We start from the raw sequence: 22,057 nt of genomic DNA on the forward strand, positions 1-22,057 counted from the left end.
TGCCAAAAGTTTTTTATCACCGTTTTAATACCGAACTAATGAAATATATTTGATTGTTTTTTTCATTCATTAACTTCTTACATTTATATAAAGTTTTGTATGAGAAAAAGAATTATAATTAACACACTACTACATATTGTTTATTAAACTGTCAGTTGCAGTGAAAAACAGGTTCTTACCGATTGATAAAAGAAAGTTCTCAATCAAACATATTTTTGGTCGGTAAAATGTATTCTTTGGTAATACCAAAGAAGTACATAGAAGTTCTCAGAACCACTGATTTCCTAACCAGATTCATCTAAGTTACTAACCTGACCACAGGTGGGCGACAGTAGGTACTTAACGCGATAACGGTACACAATACTATAAAAGAATATAGTATTCTTTGATAATATATATAGTATAGTTATATTATAATAGAATTTTAAATAATTATATTTAATTTTAAGTGTATAAACATGTGTGTGCCTTTAGAAATGCATTTATATATATAGTTTAAAAAGTAGTCATTATTAGGAGTTCAAGTAGAAGGAAATTAAAACGAGTAGATGATACATCCAACGATGATCACCTGTAACAAAAAGAAAACTATATTAATCATACAATCAGGTGATACAATAGCCTGACATATAAATCGTCCAATTTGCAGATGCACTTTTCAATTGAATTCTCTATTTATTTTGATCAAATTTCTAATTACCGTAGCAATAAAATTAAATTCAAACGCGTGATTTTACATTTACATGAAATAAATAAAAATAAATAAAAATAAAGAAATAGGAACAGTAGAAATACTAAGTTACTAAAAAAAAAATAATATCTATTAATTATTAGGAAAACTTTCAAACTGCATTATACAGAAAGGAAAAATTGCAAATTTAATAAAATGCGATCACAGTGAATAATCTTAAAGACGAAACAAGAAAAGAGAAATTACTGTAATATTTACCGAACATTATTTAGGCTACAAAAATTTTAATAATTTTGACTCTAACTAAATACATATGCATCTTTTAGACGATAGAGACACGAATTTGGTGTCCCAAGGAGATGGAATGGTCCATCATCTCCAATTGCAACTACAAATTAATGACGAGCAAGAATGTAATATAATAAAATATAAAATATGACTAGAGAGCTATTTTCGAAGAGTTCGAACTTGCTGTTGAACCTTTGAAAATAGCTCAATAGTCTGTGTAGTTGCCCACTTGATACCACAAATTTGTGGGGGCCTCTTCGGCATAATGCCTCTTCTTTCTTCATGCCCTAAACGCTACTGCGAGGCATTTTCTAAGCGCATTTAATAATATATTTGCTGAACAATCGCAGTCAAAAGAAATCCACAAATCGTACAATTACATTTACTCGAATGCCTCAACAGATATTTGATCTAATCGATGAACCTATTATTAACACTTTACATTTAAAAGATTAAATAATATCGAACAAAAGCAGGAAATTTGTGGATTACTGGATAAGCCATACAAAAACCATACCAAAGTATCTTAGCGCATTCTTGTCCTCGCAACATAAGTTTTGATTATTTTAAAAATGTTTTCTGCTGAGAAAATATGTTATAATCACTCTCACTGTTAAGGCAATCCATCGAATGTCCACCATAGACAAATAGCAAAGCATGTTGGTGTTAAAAACAAAAAGATAGAAACGTTTCTACATAAAATGGCAGTTTTTAATATTATATTTATATTGGCATTGGTAAAATATATATAAATCAATATAAATGCATAATTTACAATTTTGGTAGTTCTTTCAAACACTATTAAAATACACTTATACTGTAACATCATGTATTTTACAAGAGAATAGATTGTTGCAAGCTATTCATTAAAGTTCGATATTTTTATTCTTTATTTAATTTATTATTCATTCAGATCTAGGATTGCAATACAATATTTTCGGTAAAATAAAATCTAAGAATTTATCAGGATTCGAAACACAGTTTTTTCTTCCAAAAAATTCTACAGCATACATACTGCATATTATACCATTACCCAAGATTAGGGAAAACCATAAAAATATATTGCCTACTTTTCGTGTGATAAATGTTAAAGGAAAGCCAACAAAACCAAACATAAATAATATTGCTGGGCAGAAAAATTTAAAAACAAAATACAATATATATTCGTGAACTAATACGGATAAAACAAATACGGAGGAAGTTGCAATGATTCTATTTTGGTTCGTTAAAATTTCAAACACATCTTTGTATACGTAAGCGTAAAGCCAATCGTGTACAACCACATTCCAGGTCCTATAATAAACGCTATAAGAAGATGAGTTCCACCAGTCCTGAAAAGAAAATACATAGAAATCATATGACAATCCTGACGATTATTAATTGAATTTATATAAAAAAAAAGAAAAGTGGAAAAGGAGGTGGCGTAAAAGGAACGATGCAAAAAAATCTTTTTTTTTCTTTACTTTGTAAAACATTCGATCGGCAAAACGTAGTATTTCAGCGCTAGCATTTAACCAAGCATGTAAAAGACAATAAAATCCACAAAGGAAGAAAAGAATCCCAGGCAAGGATGTGTTAATTATATTGGCTAACAGTTCTTCCTTTTTTATAGGTTTCGTTCCATGTTTTATATACATTGGCATAAAAAAACGTTCGTATAGGAAGGCTATGTAAAATATAATCAATAAAATTTCTAAATAATTCCAGAGAACAAATTTCCATCTAATACATCTTGTCCTAGAATAATGTAAAAATATATAATTAAAAAATTATAAATCTCTCGGATGAATTCATTGAACTCACCTTGGATAATGATCTCTGTAGATTAACGTTGGAGCGAATAAGAAATATAAATATTTGGAAAAATCCGGTAGTTTTGGTTTTGTCATATCCGCGTGGATTTTGTATTTAAGAAATTGTGGCGTTGTACTTCTTATGAAAGCGTAAGATTTCATTAGCATACGAACCTATTTAACGAAAACAAATATAAAAAAAAAAAAAGAAAAAAAAAGAGTTAACTCTAAGAACTATATTATTTAAGTTGTGTATCACAATATATTTAAATAATCGATCACGAATCACCTTTTTAAATATATGCTCATAAATTTATTCATACCAAAAATTTATATATACATATATACATATATGTATATATGTATTTATCTTGTATATATTTAAATAAATTTGCATTTAAGTAATTCTAGTCATAAAGATATTTAGTAACGAGACGATCATATATACATATTTACTTCTAAAACAAATTTACCTGTTCTAAAAGTATTATAGTGCTTGAAGCGACTGGTAGCAATTCGTCTACAACAGCTTTACTCGGTAGGATGATGAAAATAATCAGATATAACACATATCCCGCAAGCCATCCGTAGTCCCATACTTTCAAAGCAAACGCTACATTAAATAATATCGTAAATTATTAATATTATTTGAAAAGAAAAATGCTTTTATTTTTTTTAATATTTTTTTTTTTTTTTTTTTTTTTTTTTTTTTAAAGAATAAAAAAGAACCATGTATTTTTTACATGAAGGCAAGAAATCGAGACGTTTGTGCGACCAGATGTAGACAGGAATGTAAATTCCAAACGTGCTTAATTTCATTAAAATCCAAATGTAGAGGACGCTTGATAATTTTCCAAAAGAATATATAATGGTATTAATTCCAGCATTTATTCTAAAAATATTCCCACCCCCAAAAAAGAAAAAAAAGTATTTATATATTAGTCGATTTACGTATTATATTGGTCACTTTTTTGTATTTATATAAAATCGCATTGTATGATAGTGAGTTAGTTGAAAAATGTTGACCCTATTCTTTTCTAATAGCTTTGAAACTACGTCGAATAATAGAAAAAATGGTTGACCGAAAAAAATTATTGTTCCTATTTTAAGCTCAAAATTTATCAACCCTCACACATATTTTTTCCTCGATATTCAATGAAATAAAAGATATAAATAATCATACTTACGATCCACCATCCGCGATGTCGTATGTAATAGTATTTATAAAAAGTAATATTAAAATCGTTAGAAATATATTATATACTGTTCTTATATGCTCATTGGTATTAAAAAGATCAGTAAGTAATGAATTTCTTTCTAAAAATTGTTTCTCCGGTAAAATACTTTCTTTAGACAATTTTCTGCGAACAAGAAAAAGGGTTGTTATGTGATCAAATAAGAACATGTTTTTCTCGTCAAGTATGACATAGCTTAAATGAAATTAAAATATATAAATATATTAAGTGTTAAGAAAATAAAGGGTATCTTAAAAATTGTTTTATCGAATTGAAAAATTAGAAATTTTGTTTGCCAAATATTTGAAGTGATGACATCATGGATTAATACTTTTTTTTTTAACAATTCACAAGTGCGACTAAGCAAAATTTGATTTGATTTAGACAAAAATATAATATGTTAGTTTATGAAAAATGATAATTTTCAAAAGTACTTTATGAATAAATAAATTGAACTATCTGTAAACATATATTTTAGATTGTATATGACGATAAATGCACACGCAATTATTGTTTTAAATAAATAAATAAAAGTGCGATGATTGACCTTATTTGAACTGTTTGATCTGGAAAAATGTTTTCCTATTAAAATAATTCGAATAATTTTCATCGCATTTGTCTCAATTACGTAATAAAATGAAAAGGAGAATAATCATTCCGTACTCAAATCTTAATGTACGCCAACGATCATGTGTTACTATTATCAATTTCGAGCCGACGAGAAGGCTCGTAATCTAGACAATAACTCTGTCTTTGAGAATAAGTAAGAGAAACAGATGGTACAATATCTAATGTTAATGTTAATAAAACACATAATCGTTGGGGAGAGCATGAACGTGTATTAAATGTGATATCAAGAATTCTTTTACGTTCATTTATAGATATCGTAGAAATGAATTAATTGACAATGAGATCGCGATGAACTTTCGTAACTTTGGAATAATACAAATATTCATTTTTTGTATTCATATTTACAGACATCAAGTATAATAAAAAATCGAATGATAAAAAATTAATAAAGTGATTGATAAATGATCATCTGTTGCATAGATCATTAAATAATTATATTATATACATAATACTATAATGATAAGAGAGAGAGAGAGATAATATACAGGTAAGAAAATTTTATATGGTGTAATAGTATGCACAATCGAACGTATGAATGGTAGATGCATATAGCACGAATAAGATTAGTGGCCTTTTAAGATATAAAACGAGAGATAAGGGTCACACTCAATCATATCATTAGATTTATTAATTTTATTACGCTGAATTTGTGAACGTATTTATATATTGTGATTATAGAATCATTCATATCTATATAAATGGCATGAACTAATTTCTTCTATATTTGTTTCAAATTTTATCAAATACTAACGTAATAAGACTAGTAAACTGAATTGAACTGTGATCATTTTATCCGAGTGCAAGCGCACTCGAGTTTGTTTGATATTTATTTTAAACCAGTTATTATTTTTTCCCTGATATTATACTTCGAGATAAAAATTGGAATTTGAACGAGTGTGATAATACGTTAGATATTCTTAAATACATAATAGAAAAATACGATATATTTTGCAATAACAATAGAAAAAAAAACTAACCTTTTATCGTAGTATTTATTATTCAAATCATTCGAATTTTGTAGTGATTTGTCAAATTTGTTAAATACCTCCGATACCATATAGTTAACGCGTACATTAACATGATCAACAATGTCCTCCGAAATTTCCTAAGGAAAAAAAATATTGTAAACAACTTTAATAAATAATAAATAAAATTTATTTGAAAACTTATACACGCATTAAAGAAATAACAACTAATAATATCTTACCTGCATTCGTGTTCGTATTTCAGCAGCTATTGCTTCATTCATCATCTTTTTCTTTTTGTCTTCGTTAACTGTAAAAACGTTAATTTTTCAAATAAAATATTCATTAAATTCTTTCTATCAAATTTTGATATCTTGAATAATTATTATTTAATATTTAAATAACCTAAAGTATGTGTGTGTGGTGTAAACAGAAAATACAAATCTTATTTATTACTCTACAGCGGTAATTCAAAATGATCGACATGTAAAGATTTATAATGATGTACTTTAGCAATTTATGATACAATAGCTTTACTCACATAAATACTATATAATTAACAATTTATATTTAATATTAATATTTAATATTAATAATTAATATAAACTATAAATAACTTATAAAATATAAATTGTATGATAAAATGTTTTCTGTATAATTAAACTAAATTAAGGGTCAAACGTAAAGTTCCGTGAATTACCCTGTATGTACTCGTAGTGTAAACTCACCTCGAGAATCGGAAATTTCCAAATAACCGTTCATTGTTGCATTTTTTCGATGATTCAATTTTACATTCTTCTCGTCCTCCATAATTTTGTATGACAACTTAACTCATGCGAGTGCACAATCAAAGCTCCTTGAACGATTAACCGAAAGATTTTTCGAACGTATAAGAAACGTCTTCTTAGCAAAGCAACATACGCGACGATAAGCGAACGAACGAAAGATATATACTCTGCCTCTCTTGTACGTTATTATAAAAGTCTATTGGTGAGAATTGATCTCTGACGTACAGTAAAATTACAATCGTGCGTATATTGCAAATATTTATTTCGAATTATTCTTTTTCTTTTTTTATTTTTAACGCAGAATATCCTAAATATTTATTATTATTAAATTCATATTTTTGTGTTTTTATAATTCCTTGGTAACATTTCGTGTCAGGTAATTACGCAAAACGCAACGCAACGAAACGAAACGAAACGATAACGAAGAGACGACTAACGACGACGACGTTCTAACGTTAACGATTAGGATAATTTAGAGAAAAAAAAAAAAAAATACATTATAAATGTAAATATAATCAATAAATTGTAAATAATTATTCCCCTTGTGTGCGATAAAGCAAACAATTAAAGAAATATAACGCTTATTTTCTTTTTTTTTTATAAAATATAAACCGCAAATATAGATCATTATTTTTTATCGTATATTAATTAATGTAAGCAAAAATAATGAATTAAACATAAATTCATGAGCAATTATAAGTTTTATTTTATTTTTATTTGTTGATAATGTCAGCTCGACCTCTTAATCGTCGGTTCAAGATCATATCTTCCCACTGAAGTGTAACACGTTTCGCATGACTGGTTAGCAACAATGAATCTTCGAAAAATTGTACCATATACATTTCTAACGCCTCTTGCAGTGCCTCTAATGCAATCACTTGTATTCTTTGAAAATGTTCAAGAAAACCATCGTTATCTGTTATTTTCTTTTCTTTTTTTTCTTGTATCATTGATCAGTGTCTCGTAAATTTAAATTAAAATATTTAAAATATGAATGAAATTAAGTACCTATATATATGGGAATATAATTCTATAAAGACTTGTCTAACTAAACGAAGAAACGAAGCTCTTGGTATAAGTAGATGCGTGGTCTTTTTAAGATATATAATATCCTTTAATACGCGTCTCTTGCGTGATGGTTTATCTTCGCGTCTTCTCGATCGCTATCAAAATAATAATTTCAATTTAAGATTCTTTTTACTTTTAGATCATTTGAATATAACCATGGTAAAGGGAATGCATATTATTACTGCTGACTTTTCACTGGGTGTTGAAGAACTGACTTGAACATTTGATCTACAATGATAAATTAATCAAATTTTATCAATTAATCAATTATCAATATCATTAATGTCTTCAATTTTATATTACATAAATATAATCCCATCTTCTTATCTATTCATTATTATTTGTTTTTTCTTTTTTAATAAGTGAAAAAAAAAGAGCTAATTAAAACTGTAAAGTGATCAAGCGTAAGAAATGAAATGAAAAAGATAAAATAAAACGAACTTGGAGACTAGTTCATCTGAAAATTATCATTTAAAAATGTTCCTTTTTATTTATCTGTTAAAATACTTTTAGAAAAATTGACCAACCTCGGCTGAGATTTTCGTCGTACCATGATTAAAAGATTTTACGACTTAATATTTTTAAAATTATTTTTAAATATTTTAATATTCTTGCGCCTTTTACAAATCTACAAGTTTTTCCAATATGTTATTGTTTAAAATTTTTATCAAATGAAAATAATACAGAGTACAAATCTGCTTTTTTCTTGTATCATATACGAAAAGATATTCTGGCAAACAGCTCATAATTAAAATACGATAGAATTCAACCAATAAGCATACTGTTGCCATTAGAAACTTAAAAATCAACTCAGTAAATTGTTTTTCTATTTTACTATAATTCATATACATATAAATAAGTCTTAGAAAAAAACTTAAAATTAAATTACAAATGCATCACACTTTATTAAACTTAAATATAATACTGCATCGTTAATATAAAAATAAAATAACCAAAATAATATTTTATCTATTGTAACTTTTTGATTTTATTCAAAATACTATCCTAATATTATGTAATATCAATATTATTTTATATTCTGTTTAGAAGTTAAAATCACAGTCTTGTAGATCTTCATTATCAAAATTTAATAATTCTTTAATATCTTCGATAGAAGTTTCTTCTTTCTTTTCAGAATTATTAATTTCTAATGAGTTATTTTGAGGTATTTCTAGAAATTTATCTAGTTTTAATTGATGACAATCTACTTTTTGGCCTGTTACTTCCACATTGTCCATTAAATTATTTTGATTAAGACCAGCTTTGTTCAGAGTATTTATCTTGTTTTTTAATAATGACCATAAATGATCATCGGCCGTTTGTTTTGCCACCAAATATTGAATAATAACACTATCGCTTTGTCCAATTCTGTGTACCCTATCTTCTGCTTGAAATAAAATCTAAATTTTTTAAATTCTTTATTAATACATAAAAATAATAAATTGTTAAGATAATATATAAGATATATATTTAAGTATATACATATAACAGATGTAATACATACTCCAGGATTCCAAAATAATTCTGCAAAAATTACCAATCGTGCAGCTGTTAATGTGATACCAGCATTTGCAGCAGTTATAGATAAAATAGCTGCCAAACAATTGCTATCGTTTTGAAAATTATTGACCGCATCTGTTCTTCTATTTGAATTTGTACTTCCATCGATCCTTATAAATCTATGAAATAATTCCTAATTTATAAAAATAAATGTAAAGAGACATAATTATAATTTAAAATCGCTGACAATTACCCTATTTTCATTAATTCTGCCACTTCACATATAGCATCTAGAACATGTTTATGATGAGCAAAGATGAGACACTTTTGTTTAGTCGAGAATATTCGAGTAATATAATCACTGAAAAAATATTATAATAAAAATATTAAAAAATAATATTGTATTATACATGAAAAATATCAAACGTAATATAATAAATAATGTTTTACCAGACAGCTCTAAGTTTTAAAAAACTTGATTGATTATAATAATGAAGAAGTGCACTATGATCTTGTAAGCCATGTGAAATTGACTTGTCTATCTCTTTCTTTTTTTGCATATCTTGTTTTATGAGTGCTGGATCCAGTATAATGACCTGCCTAAAAATCACTGATCTTTGAGTTTTTCCATAAATATAAATATAAATATATATCTTATGCATACAAATCACCTTATTTTTGATGGTAATTGATTTAATACATCAGCTTTTAATCGTCTAATCATACATGTTGACTTCAGTAGTAATTGTAGCTCTTGCATATTAGATGATCCAGTAAAATCCCAGCCAAAGGGTTTCTTAATTCCTGCACAATATCGAATTCCATATTCTTGATATCTAAATGAAACATTATGTAAATCTGTATATAAATTATATTAACATTAAAAGTATAATAATATGACCTATCTGATTTTATATTATTATTATATATTTTTTTTTTTTATTATTATTAGTATTTTATTTTTATTATTATTATTATATTACATCTGAATTTGATACTTACCCCATAAAATTGGGAACCACAAGGTTAATCTGAGTATACAATTCTATAGGACGAGACAAAGCTGGCGTTCCACTAAGTAAAACTGCATGTTGTGAAATAGATGCAACTTTCTGTACAGCTTTAAATCTAACAGTCTTATTGTTTTTTATAATGTGTGATTCATCCTACAAAATTATTTTTGTATTTCAATTAATATGTCATAATATAACTTACGATGCTGTATGTACTGAATATATTTAATCTAATACACACCAAAATGACAAATCCAAAACCAAGCCTTTCAAATAATTCTTCTGATTTTGCCAATAAATCATAGGATACTATAACAATTTTGAAATCATTATTAAAATCTTTGGCATTGGTAAATTGATGAATATAATGTGCAGGTATAGATGGTAAATAATTATAAATAGCTTCAGACCACTGGTATCTACAAAAGTTATAGGTAAATATAAATAATATTTATTTTGCAAGATTATTTTAAAATCATTATACAGAATGTCTCTCTCAAAAGTCATTTAACTGAAATAATAAATTCTAAATTGTTTTGGCTTCTACTTGGAATAGCGACATGCTTTTTTAACAACACTATAAATAGATATTCATATCTTCAAATGAAAAACAGATTATTGTAATTCTATTAATAAACCATTGATTTTTTGATTTTTTTTCTTCGGTAAATAGACTTTTGAGACACCTTAAATTTTATAATCTTACCTAACAGTGGATGGTGCTACAATTAACAAAGGCCAACTTTCTTGAAAATAAGATGCTATTCCCAATGCTTGTATTGTTTTTCCCAATCCCATATCATCAGCAATTATACAACGACCTTTCTTTGAAATGCCATAACTAAAAAATAAAAAATATTTGAAATATCATAATACAAATGCGTTATAAACAACAATTGTAAAAAAATATTATACAATATTTACCAGACGCCTTCTTCTTGAAAAGGCATTAATGTACTTCTCAATGTTTCATCTATTGATAACAAATCAATGCAAGTTTTTATATTGGATGAACAGTCATTTTTCTTGAAAAGCTAGAAATATAAAAGTAATTAATATCGCATATCTAATTTTTTTTTAAATAAATATATTTATAATAAAATTAATACCCGTATAACAGATGCTGGTATTTGTTTTATAGAAAGATTTGATTTTAATTCTATTAACTTCCTTATTAAATTGTCATATTCGTTTAGATGAAAATTCCATAACTTTGTCTTTGTGTCTAAAATATAATTGCTTTTTGTTATTATTTATATAATTATTAATTTATATAAATACTATATAATGTATATACAAAGATTTCATACAACTTACCATATGATCTACTATTCATTGTCTTAAATACATCAATTACAGATGATAAATAAGATGATATTTCTACCACAAATCTTTCATTAGTAATCATATAGCATTTCGCTGTTTTGACAGAGTCAGAACCAAAAAAATTTTTAGGTGTCTTAGGTGTTACAGGTATCTTAGATGCATATCTATTAATTGATTTAAATTTCCGTATAGGCCCAACCTGAGAATTATTTTGTTTTAATGCGACTACAGAATTAGTAGCATTACATGGAGTATGTTGAGATTCAGGTACAGGAAAAGCAACAGAACATTCAGAAGTGCGTTTTAATTGAATTCTTTTTCTTCTTTCTATTGCTTCCAAATGTTTATTTTCTATTTCTTTCTTAGAATAATCTGTTACGTTTGCCATTTATACAAATAAAATTATTAAAAATATAATAATTATTTTTTTTGTTTATATTTAAATATTATATGAAAAGTTGATACTTAAATATTAACAATGTCTAAATATTCTTTAATGTCTACTATAACCAACTATATAACTTTAACTTATAAAGATCTATCACTATGTTTATACATTTATTAAAATTTTTGTTATTTCATGTTTATGTTTTAAAAAGGTATGATAATTATATAGAAACGAAACTTTAATTCACTACTATATAAGTTCTGTTAAATATAGCAAAACCTTGTAAGTATAATATTTTTCACCTCTACTCTAAAGAAATACATAGTTCATGATCGCGCCAAAATTTGAATTAGTTGTGTAAATTGTTATAGCCAATCATTGACTTCTTTTTGCACGTAGGGGTAATGGCGCTAACTTCGGATATCGATCTAAAGGCACTTTGCTACATTTATAGTAGTTTACGGGATACCCGTGTTCTGCTTATCACGTTTAATTTTTTTTAATATTGCACGTTTTATAATTTTATTCCTATTTTATATAAATTAAGTTATATTCTAAAACTGCCGTCACATTATAAGTTTTATATTCAATGTACACAAAGTACCCCACCCATTTATACTCGTACGTGCCAAAAGCTTGTAAGATGCAAATACTTGCATTTATCGTGTTTAATATTTTCAGTGTTGTGAATGGTCAGTTTCTAAGTTTATTCGATTCAAAAAAGAATCTTATTGCAAATTAATTTTATTATATTCATTTCGACAATGTAATTTACTAAATACAATTGATAGAAACAAAATAATATTAAGAATTTCATTTTTGTAATAGGTGCAGCAGCTTTGAAAACATATGAAGCAAATCCAGATACAAAACGACTTTATGATGATTTATTATCTAATTATAATAGACTTATTCGACCAGTCATTAATAACACTGAAACTCTGACAGTATGGCTGGGATTAAAACTATCACAACTAATCGAGATGGTATAATATCAAACTTATTATTCAAATTATACAAGAGAGCAATAAAAAAACGATGCATTTAAGGATAAATAAGTATATTGATATTTTCTATTTATTTTAACATTTTATAGAACTTGAAAAATCAAGTGATGACAACTAATGTCTGGGTAGAGCAGGTAAGGTATATTTTCGAAGTAATAGTTTAATTATAATTTATTATTTAATATTCTACGATTGATGTTATTATTTCTTTTCGATAGAAATGGTTTGACTACAAATTACAGTGGGATCCAGAAGAATATGGTGGCGTTGAAATGTTATATGTGCCTTCTGAAAATATATGGCTTCCAGACATTGTTTTATATAATAAGTAAATAATATCAAAGATATAATCTTTTATTTAATTAATCCAGAATTTTAAGCTCTATGTTGTCATTTTTATTATTATATTTATTTAAATATCATATTGATTTTTTTTTTTATAATAGAGAACAAAATATGGAACACAAGAAAATGATTTTTTAAACTGTTATTATTTGACAGTGCTGATGGAAATTATGAAGTAACACTTATGACAAAAGCTACACTAAAATATACAGGTGAAGTGTCTTGGAAACCACCAGCCATTTACAAGTCATCCTGTGAAATTAATGTTGAATATTTTCCCTTTGATGAACAATCCTGTATAATGAAATTTGGTTCATGGACTTATAATGGAATTCAGGTCATAAAGTTTAATAAATGTTTCATTTATATTGTTACACACATTAATATATTTAAATTAACTTTAAATTAAATGTTATTTTCTTTTTAAAAGTGATCCTTACAAACAGGTTGATCTAAAGCATATGGCACAAGAATCTGGTAGCAATTTGGTAAAAATTGGTATAGATCTGACTGATTTTTATTTATCAGTTGAATGGGATATTCTTGAAGTTCCTGCAGCTCGTAATGAAGAATACTACCCTTGTTGCTCTGAACCATATTCTGGTAAACAAGTCTTTTCGCTACTTAATCTATTTCATTAAAGAAACAATTAATATTATATAACAAATAAATTTAGTCATTATTTTAATCTTATATATAATAACGCAGATATTACTTTCAATATTACAATGAGAAGGAAAACTTTGTTTTATACTGTAAATCTTATAATTCCATGTGTGGGTATTACTTTTCTTACGGTATTGGTTTTTTATCTTCCAAGTGATTCTGGTGAAAAAGTAAGTTTATAAAAAAGTTATTAAGTATATATATATGTAAATATAGTACTTATAAACTGTAATGTTTTATATTTACTTTTCTAGGTCTCATTATGTTCTTCCATTCTTTTATCTTTGACTGTATTCTTTTTACTATTAGCTGAGATAATTCCACCAACATCATTAGCTATACCACTTCTTGGAAAATATTTATTATTTACAATGATATTGGTAACTTTATCTATTTGGATCACTGTGTGTGTTCTAAATGTCCATTTTAGGTAAGGAAAATAAATGATATTAAAACAAGTCAAATAATTACAAATATAAATGAATAAATTATTTTAGATCTCCTTCAACACACAATATGTCACCTTGGGTAAGACAAGTATTTTTAAATTGGATGCCAAGAATTTTAATGATGCGTAGAACACCATATTCTACACCTGAATATGATGATACATACATCGATAATGGATACACTAATGAAATTGATTCTAGGTATGTGTTTAAATTAGTAAATTATATTATTTTTATGTAAAAAATATATTTAATACAATATCTTTAGAATAGTAAAATACAATTTAACTTTGCAACAGCGTGAGTGATTATCCTTTAGAACTGAAAGGTACAGATGGATTTGAAAATGTTACATCCACATACAAAAATATAAGAGAGGACGATGCTCGACATATACCTCATGCATCTGGTATACTTTTGACTTAATTTTATATCAGGGGGGATTATTCTATTATTTAATATTTATTTATTTATCTTATAAGAGAATGTTATCAACTATTTAATAATAGTTAATATTGAAATATTGTTACAGTTACTGACAGTGAAAATACTATGCCCAGACATTTGTCTGCAGATGTGATATCAGCATTAAAAGGAGTTCGTTTTATTGCACAACATATAAAAGATGCAGATAAAGATAATGAAGTATAATTATATAATAATATTTCTTTTTATATACTAAATAATATAAATGTTTTAAATGTACATATGTATGTTCATAGGTAATAGAAGACTGGAAATTTGTAGCTATGGTTTTAGATAGATTCTTTTTATGGATATTTACATTTGCATGTATTGGAGGTACACTTGGCATTATATTTCAAGCTCCCAGCTTATATGATACAAGAGAACCTGTGGACCAACGACTTTCTGGAATATCATTACGTAATTATATGTATCCGCCCAAGGAAGATGGTTCATCACCCGATGAGTAAATTCTGAGACAATTTCATTATTAACATAAGACCCAATACGAAGACATATTAACTGCATAATCAATCTTTATTCTAAAGATAAACATCAATTTATAAATATTTTAAATTGAATAATTTAATTACTTCTGATAAAACCAAATCAATTTATAAAAGGTTTGCAATACACTAAAATATGCATAATTGTAAATCTTTATTAGTAATTAATAGTTGAAAAACAGATACAAAGCGAATGCGCATGTACACATATCATATATACATACATGTATGTATGTAGGTATGTGTGTGTGTGATTACATACGTAAATAATGAAAAAACAAGTTTCCGTATATGTATTAATTAATACACTTCTTGCTTTTGATGTAAATAAATAGTTTACATGTTACATATTATTGTAATAAGATTTGAGATCATCCATTAAAGGAAATCTTTACTTATAGAAAGGTAACTTTATTTTTCATATAATATATCGTTTTTTTTTTTATTATTACAGTGAAAAATGATATTCTTTACTTTTAAGTCTATTGAATACAGAAATTACACTAATAAAGTTATTTGACAATGAGCTTCTATAAAATAAAATATACATCAGATAATAAAATAAAGGAATGCTTAAATAAATGATAATATTAAATGAATAATCTTGTATTTAGAATTATGTCAAAATAACATTTTTGAATGTTTTTTTCACATTATGTATGAATTTTATAATAATCAGATCACAGGAAAAAGAAATTTCTTCTGAATTTTCTGTCATTACTTTTCCTCTAAAGACAATCATTCTAAATCGATTACCATATAACTTAATGGTCCACTTGTACTGCTTATAGAATTTGTTGGAGATTTTTTTTGAGGACTCGAACTAATATGATGCTTTTTTGTACTTTGAGTTGGTATAGAATCTTCGTCATCATCTTCGCTATCTGATATTAAATCAATAAGAACTGTACGTTTCTTTTCTTTTAATACCGGCGCAGCAGGACTGCTTTCATCTAAAAAAAAAAAAAATATATATATATATTATAAAAATAATAATTAAAATAAAATATTCATATAGGATAATTCTGGAAGCTGGGGCGGATTATTACTCTTTTTTAAGTAAAGATAAAGAAAAATGATAGAGGAAAAAATCATATCGCATAATACACTCTAACTTCCTACAACCTTATTTTTTGTGTGGATACATCGATGTACCTGTCAAGTGCAATTGCACTTTATTCTTTAATGCAACCTCATTTTTTTTTAACCAATCGATTCCTTTTATTTATCCTGCGTATAAAAGTTCTAACCGAATGTCATCGAAATATCAATTAAACATTTTATATCTAATTTATCATGTAATTTATCATCATATCTTACCTATATCAACCGTGTCAACGTCGATTTTATGGTCTTGTACATTGGCTGTCACTTTTGTTTCTGGTTTCTCTCTATCTTTTTCCTTTTTTAAAACTAAATTCTCCCAAGAACCATCTTGAAGCAATTGTATCTCATTAACATCTGGTAATAATTTTTTTGAATGTAAAACTTCTTGAAAATATCCATCAATAACAAGATTATCATATAATGCAGATTTATCGCACACTGGACAATTCCATGTTGGCTTTCTTTCATTCATTTGTAGAAATAAGGAAGCATCAAAGCATTGTAAATGTGAACATGTTAATGCTCGACATGGTGTATTCATCCTCATTTTTCCCAGAGGACATGCTAAAGATACTCTGAGTGATGTAGTAGCTATTTCACTATCGGCATCTTCATTTAATTTCTCCTTTACTAAAGATTAGAAAAAATATTAATGTTAAAATATATAATAAAAAACAATATTTTAAAATGATAAAAGATTAAATATTTAATTTGTAATTCATACATTCGTAATACATTTACTTACTTAATCCCCTAGTATAATCCGAATGCCTAACACCTTTATTCTTTAATCTTATTAATAACTCTGAACTCGAAAGCTTTCTTACAAGATACACAGCAATTGCATATCGTCTACCATAATCAGATGACCAAGAAACATGAATTTGATTTCCCACCAGAGGCGATAATTTAACTAAAGGACTGATATTTACAGGCCTTGGAGGTCGTTTTGGTTCAACACCAGGTTTATTAGTAGGTATAGGATTCTAAATAAATATAATGAACTGTTGAATCTAATAGTTATCATATGATTTTAAAAATCATTGTACAGTAATCCCTCCATTTATAAAGATTCACTTTAATGCACTTGAGCTATTAGAGCTCCAATGTTATTATGATACATTATGAGAAAACAAATTCAGGGATTTCTCAATGCATCTTATTTCGTTATCATGTAAACTTATTTTTTTTTATCTTAATAAAAGCTAAATACATATTTGAAAATATGAAATGGATACTTATTTTAAATGGCTTCCATTTACGTGCTGTTTTCATGGAGAACCAATTGTTCGTGTAAATAGAGGGATTATTGTAATTTACTAATAAAGATTTTTGTTATTTTAATAAATTATATTGTTTAATATATATAAAAATATATCACGTATTTGGACTTTACTTACAGGTAATTGGCAGATTTTTCCATTAACTTTAACAGATATATTTGGTGGAAAATAATCTTCTTGTTCACATGATGTTTCTTGCAAACAAAACCTCATCTGTACCTGTATTTTATATTTCAAAATAAAATAAAAAGAAATTAAAAAGGACATATAAATAATTTATAAATATCTCTAAAATAATGTAATTTTACCTGTACCATGTATTCCATTTTGCTTCCATTACGACAATCCCGAGAACTAGCTATGTCAGTCGACTGTTGAGGTGTTAAATGAAACATAAATGTATTTTCTTGTAATCTTACTGATCCTTGCGGCATTAAACTTGATGGTTTTAATAATTCGGCCATTAAATCGAAAAAAGGTAATCTTTTTAATTTCACATCCGGATGAACAGGGTACTGTCCTGATGGTATCTGTAATGGTACTGGCAGTACTTTAGGTGTATATGGGGGGTATGGATTATATGGTGTATTTGTTCTCTAAAATAATAAATTCAAATTAGTTAATATGAATTATAATAGACCATATGGAATATGTATAACAATATTTTACTTGTGGCGCTACACTTGTATAGCCCGCAGACTGATATACAGCAGTAGTTCTTGGATTTTGAGGTAAAGAAGCTTGATGAGCAGGTGGAAGTTCTTTTTCAGAAGCAACTGCACCTTGTGCTTGTTGCTGCTGTCCGATAGCTTGTCTACAGATATTTTATATAAGCAAATTACATTGGTAACATTGAAAATATTTTACTGAAGAGAACAATTAATGTATTTACCTTGTATAATAACTTCTAGAATGCATACTTTGATCGATTTGAGTATCACCAGTCCCATCCGTTTGAACGTACATTTGATGTGCTGCTAATTGATCAGCTCTATATAAAATAATATAATTATATTTTTTAAAGTATATAAACGCACATATATGTAGATGTTCAAATCTCAGAAACGGTTGACATTTTGATCTATGTTTACTAATTGTAGAACTTTTTTTACGCAGTATATGTTCTATATGGTGTATAAATATTGAATGATATTTTTTTAACAGCCTATATATATATATATATATATATATNTTATCAATTATTTATACACTTTAAATATGTATGAACGCATGTACACTATTTGTTATATTTAAATAATTTATTTTAAAGAAATAATTATTAATTTAACGTCAATAAACTTCACACATCTCACATCTTGAATTAATGAATTGCTAAATTAATTAAAAAGAATAAAGTTCAACATACGATACATTTTAATATTTGGGTTATATGCTAGTAGTATTTTTAACTTTTCAATTAGAAAGATTCGTTTTACGTATTTTCATAAGAAGAAAAAATTATGATAAATTCAAATACTATTAATAATAATAATAATAATAATAACAACAATAATAAGAGTTACCAAAACAATATAAAATCAATATTAATATTGAAAAACATTTAATTTACTTACTGTATTGTCTTGTATAATTCTCGTATTTTAAGCTGGACTGGATGTGATCTGAGACGTAATAATTCTAACGCTCTTGCTTGTAATTCGTTTTTTCTTCCGGATTTATTTCTACCAGCAAAACCCAAAAGCATCTGAAGCTCAGATACTCGGAAACTTAATACCATATTCTGCAATGAAAATCAAATCATGTACATGCGTTTACATTTTCCAACTTCCATGCCGAATATAAAATAACATGCTAGATGTATTATACAATTTAATATAGGATAATTTCTATTAATCTTAAAATAAATGATAAAATTATGTTCATTGAAAAAAAAGTAAATGCTAGACAAAAAAATTTAAAACATTAAATTAATTTTTATAAGTACATTTACTAAATATATTTTCAGGAATTATAAATTCTTATCTTTATTATTATTTGTATCTCACATCTTTAACATCTCATATATTATTTTTTTGTGATTTTATAAAAACTGTAATAAATTTACTATTCATGCTAAGGATATTGTATGATGTGTCTATATATATATATATATATATATATATATATGTGTATGTGTATGTATACTACGTATATATATATTTGCATACGTGTATACATACATATATTATATATACATGTATTAAAATAAAGTACCATAAAATAGTAAATATACGATTAGTAAAAAGTCTATGGTAAATTTATATATATAGATTAAAATAAAACGACATTCTGAGACGTGACAATTTTGGGTTAGCTATCAGTAATGAATAAAAATATATTCGATAATAAACTTTTACTATTTAAAATTGATTACCTTCCATCATTAATGTTTGATTATAATATGTTTGCACAGCAATAACATTTTTACGAATGAGGCACGTGACTAAATAGCAGTTTTTTCTACCCAACAATATTTCGTGTCAGTATACAAAATATACAATCAAGTAATAATTGAAACTACAAGAGGGCAACATGTGTAGTCCAACGATGCAAATCACAGACTCGTATTTCAGTGGATTGTTAACCCTCAATTACCATAGATAAATCATCTACATATTATTTATTAAGTTTTCACAACAATATTTTACGTACCTCTAACTCCTCTGTTTCCGCCATCTTCTTATAGGATTTTTTTTGTGAAGCCGTCTTATCTAGATTTTGGTCAACTTTCTAAAGAAAATATCTTTTCGTATTTTGTATTAGTTTAAAATAATGCAAATCACATAATTATTTTATTTTATACTATTTTTAATATTAAAAGGAACTTGCACTGATAGGCAGAAATAATTTAATTTTTTGTTTTATTTAAAAAGCACACAAACAGCTTATTTTAAATATAAAATAATACGAGGTTTTCTGTCACTGTAGCTAAAAGTTTACAAGTTAGATAAATTATTAATATTCGACACTTAGTTTAAAAATGAAAAAAGGATTTCTATAATGGCCGCGTACACCTCGTATGCCTAACTTGAATTCGTATTATATGAAAACCTTCTAGAGGGACATAACTTTGCCATCTACATTCAATATGTACTTTTAACAATAGTTTGTGTGATATTTATTAATACAATTTAAAGTTACTAAATTTTTACGTCATAAATTTATGGAAAATAAATGAATATAATAAAAAAATTTTAATTGTTTATATATTTTTATTATTTTTCAATTAATAAACATTTAAAAATGATATTATCTATATATATCAGTCGACATTTATAAGCTATCCAAAAAAACATTTAATACAAATATTGAATTAGTTTTCAAATATATTTATAAGTAATTTCAATTAATTGTTAATAAATTTAATTGGCAAATAACTTGTCAGCAATGTAGCCAACAAAACTTAACTTTTTAAATATGCAATACACTTTAAGAAATTAACAGAAACAGCAATAAGATTGTGTACGAATTATTTGATCACTTTTAATAATAATTATTGTAAAAGATGTGTAATCTAAGTATTAATGGTATATCACAAAAATAGGTTAAGTATTACTGGTATATCACAATAAAGGTTAAGAACGACACAACGTTATAAATTCTGCTATTGGCTCTACTGCTGATTAAGTTAACCGTTGATTACAGTTACATAATCAAAATTAATTAAAGTATGTTCAAGAATTTTTATCTCTATTTATTGTTTGAGTTATTATGTTTATAATAAAAGTAATAAAAACATGGAAATAATTATTTAGTTGGTCAATAAGTCCATGCAGTTTTCTACCATTTATTTACTTATAAAAATCCGTATGGATTTATTGGTCAACCTTATATTTTAAAATTTAAATTATTTCAGTTTCAACAAAAATTGAAATTCAATTGGTTATAACTTTTACCTTTTTTTCATTTTCAAAAACATTCACAGTTGTCTGAAAATTTATTTGTAGTTTGAGAAGGCGTCTCAGCCTATCTACGTTTATGATGTTTTCGAAATTCACAAAGTAAGTTCTTTATGACATAGTGTACGATTCAAAATGTACCTATTGGCTTAGAAATGTAAAATTTTCTGCCAATGAGGAAAATACGAGTAAATAAGTAATCTAATTAATGAAACCGAATTGTAAACAAGTTTTCAAACATCAGTAAATATAATTATAAATGTGTTAAACTAATATTACTGTTTTATGATTATTTTGTCATAATACAAATATTGTATCACAGTTACGTAAAACAAAATATTAACAATTTTGTCAATCATTTGAGTGAATTTTGAAAATTATATGTATTGACTATTGAGTAAAAACAATAAGAATAGCCAATAAATTAAAATAAATATTTTTAAAAAATCTTGTATAAATGGCGCTGCTTACACTGTAGACTTATTTTACTACGCAGTTCTCCATCTTTAGTTTTTTATACTTCTAAGAGAGAGAAATGCATTTTGTTAATATAGTCTAATTAAATGATTCGATGATATTCCTTGCATTCTCATTGGAATAATTTATATTTATATGTATTTTATTATATTGTTATTAGAATTTTTA

The 22,057-nt window shown here is 26.0% G+C and overlaps 5 protein-coding genes across 9 annotated transcripts; 1 reads left to right on the forward strand and 4 right to left on the reverse strand.

Moving 5' to 3' along the window:
- Positions 1–1,864: 1,864 nt before the first annotated feature.
- On the reverse strand, positions 1,865–6,810 carry LOC106787777 (sterol O-acyltransferase 1). Of its 2 annotated transcripts, none has more exons than XM_014750431.1 (9): positions 6,331–6,810; positions 5,845–5,912; positions 5,615–5,742; positions 3,960–4,133; positions 3,516–3,664; positions 3,246–3,385; positions 2,783–2,946; positions 2,443–2,716; positions 1,865–2,310 (listed from the first exon to the last, which is right to left on the reverse strand). In XM_014750431.1, exons 1-9 carry the CDS (start codon positions 6,410–6,412, stop codon positions 1,885–1,887), a joined length of 1,605 nt encoding a protein of 534 aa, XP_014605917.1. In that variant the 5' UTR covers positions 6,413–6,810; the 3' UTR covers positions 1,865–1,884. The 2 variants fall into 2 exon arrangements, with proteins under 2 accessions (XP_014605917.1, XP_014605916.1); XM_014750430.1 differs by having other exon boundaries at positions 3,516–3,682.
- Positions 6,811–7,103: 293 nt separating this feature from the next.
- LOC106787747 (histone H3.3-like) lies at positions 7,104–8,011 on the reverse strand. Its single transcript, XM_014750369.1, has 4 exons — positions 7,986–8,011; positions 7,641–7,686; positions 7,399–7,553; positions 7,104–7,275 (listed from the first exon to the last, which is right to left on the reverse strand). Exons 1-4 carry the CDS (start codon positions 8,009–8,011, stop codon positions 7,104–7,106), a joined length of 399 nt encoding a protein of 132 aa, XP_014605855.1.
- A 424-nt stretch (positions 8,012–8,435) lies between these two features.
- On the reverse strand, positions 8,436–11,862 carry LOC106787783 (SWI/SNF-related matrix-associated actin-dependent regulator of chromatin subfamily A-like protein 1). The gene is made up of 11 exons (XM_014750439.1): positions 11,289–11,862; positions 11,081–11,196; positions 10,896–11,005; positions 10,678–10,812; positions 10,213–10,390; positions 9,961–10,124; positions 9,630–9,794; positions 9,409–9,558; positions 9,212–9,319; positions 8,963–9,137; positions 8,436–8,858 (listed from the first exon to the last, which is right to left on the reverse strand). The coding sequence occupies exons 1-11, from the start codon at positions 11,683–11,685 to the stop codon at positions 8,502–8,504; spliced, it is 2,055 nt and encodes a 684-aa protein (XP_014605925.1). The 5' UTR covers positions 11,686–11,862; the 3' UTR covers positions 8,436–8,501.
- A 234-nt stretch (positions 11,863–12,096) lies between these two features.
- On the forward strand, positions 12,097–15,521 carry LOC106787767 (acetylcholine receptor subunit beta-like 2). Its single transcript, XM_014750414.1, has 12 exons — positions 12,097–12,377; positions 12,514–12,671; positions 12,782–12,826; positions 12,911–13,020; positions 13,194–13,374; positions 13,484–13,640; positions 13,746–13,873; positions 13,958–14,133; positions 14,201–14,353; positions 14,452–14,561; positions 14,685–14,797; positions 14,875–15,521. Exons 1-12 carry the CDS (start codon positions 12,275–12,277, stop codon positions 15,085–15,087), a joined length of 1,647 nt encoding a protein of 548 aa, XP_014605900.1. The 5' UTR covers positions 12,097–12,274; the 3' UTR covers positions 15,088–15,521.
- On the reverse strand, positions 15,520–20,544 carry LOC106787766 (E3 SUMO-protein ligase PIAS2). Of its 4 annotated transcripts, none has more exons than XM_014750411.1 (9): positions 20,166–20,544; positions 19,088–19,254; positions 18,406–18,504; positions 18,183–18,327; positions 17,828–18,109; positions 17,631–17,732; positions 16,976–17,216; positions 16,444–16,860; positions 15,520–16,076 (listed from the first exon to the last, which is right to left on the reverse strand). In XM_014750411.1, the coding sequence occupies exons 1-9, from the start codon at positions 20,187–20,189 to the stop codon at positions 15,862–15,864; spliced, it is 1,692 nt and encodes a 563-aa protein (XP_014605897.1). In that variant the 5' UTR covers positions 20,190–20,544; the 3' UTR covers positions 15,520–15,861. The 4 variants fall into 4 exon arrangements, with proteins under 4 accessions (XP_014605897.1, XP_014605895.1, XP_014605898.1 ...); XM_014750409.1 differs by having other exon boundaries at positions 17,822–18,109; positions 20,166–20,542; XM_014750412.1 differs by lacking the exon at positions 20,166–20,544 and adding an exon at positions 19,888–20,143 and having other exon boundaries at positions 17,822–18,109.
- Between the last annotated feature and the right edge of the window lie 1,513 nt (positions 20,545–22,057).

This window comes from Polistes canadensis, unplaced genomic scaffold, assembly GCF_001313835.1.
Source record: "Polistes canadensis isolate GaletaPanama2010 unplaced genomic scaffold, ASM131383v1 scaffold_114, whole genome shotgun sequence".
NCBI classification, from domain to species: Eukaryota; Metazoa; Arthropoda; class Insecta; order Hymenoptera; family Vespidae; genus Polistes; species Polistes canadensis.

Bases quoted from the DNA above. Each gene is read 5' to 3' on its own strand.
- LOC106787783 (XM_014750439.1), bottom strand. From the start codon at position 11,685: ATGGCAAACGTAACAGATTATTCTAAGAAAGAAATAGAAAATAAACAT. The intron at 10,125-10,212 runs GTGTGTATTAGA...ATAATTTTGTAG, and splicing joins GTTTTGGATTTGTCATTTTG to GATGAATCACACATTATAAA. The intron at 9,795-9,960 runs GTAAGTATCAAA...TGTTTCATTTAG, and splicing joins GTGGTTCCCAATTTTATGGG to ATATCAAGAATATGGAATTC.
- LOC106787767 (XM_014750414.1), top strand. From the start codon at position 12,275: ATGTACACAAAGTACCCCACCCATTTATACTCGTACGTGCCAAAAGCT. The intron at 13,641-13,745 runs GTAAACAAGTCT...ATAATAACGCAG, and splicing joins TTGCTCTGAACCATATTCTG to ATATTACTTTCAATATTACA. The intron at 14,134-14,200 runs GTAAGGAAAATA...AAATTATTTTAG, and splicing joins GTTCTAAATGTCCATTTTAG to ATCTCCTTCAACACACAATA.
- LOC106787777 (XM_014750430.1), bottom strand. From the start codon at position 6,412: ATGGAGGACGAGAAGAATGTAAAATTGAATCATCGAAAAAATGCAACA. The intron at 5,913-6,330 runs GTGAGTTTACAC...ACGTTTTTACAG, and splicing joins GGAAATTTCCGATTCTCGAG to TTAACGAAGACAAAAAGAAA. The intron at 4,134-5,614 runs GTTAGTTTTTTT...TCTTGTTCGCAG, and splicing joins AATAAATACTACGATAAAAG to AAAATTGTCTAAAGAAAGTA.
- LOC106787747 (XM_014750369.1), bottom strand. From the start codon at position 8,011: ATGGTACGACGAAAATCTCAGCCGAG. The intron at 7,687-7,985 runs GTTGGTCAATTT...TTATCATTGTAG, and splicing joins CGACGAAAATCTCAGCCGAG to ATCAAATGTTCAAGTCAGTT. The intron at 7,554-7,640 runs GTAATAATATGC...TTATTTTGATAG, and splicing joins CACCCAGTGAAAAGTCAGCA to CGATCGAGAAGACGCGAAGA.
- LOC106787766 (XM_014750409.1), bottom strand. From the start codon at position 20,189: ATGGCGGAAACAGAGGAGTTAGAG. The intron at 19,255-20,165 runs GTACGTAAAATA...TTTTCATTGCAG, and splicing joins CGGAAACAGAGGAGTTAGAG to AATATGGTATTAAGTTTCCG. The intron at 18,505-19,087 runs GTAAGTAAATTA...TATTTTATATAG, and splicing joins GAATTATACAAGACAATACA to AGCTGATCAATTAGCAGCAC.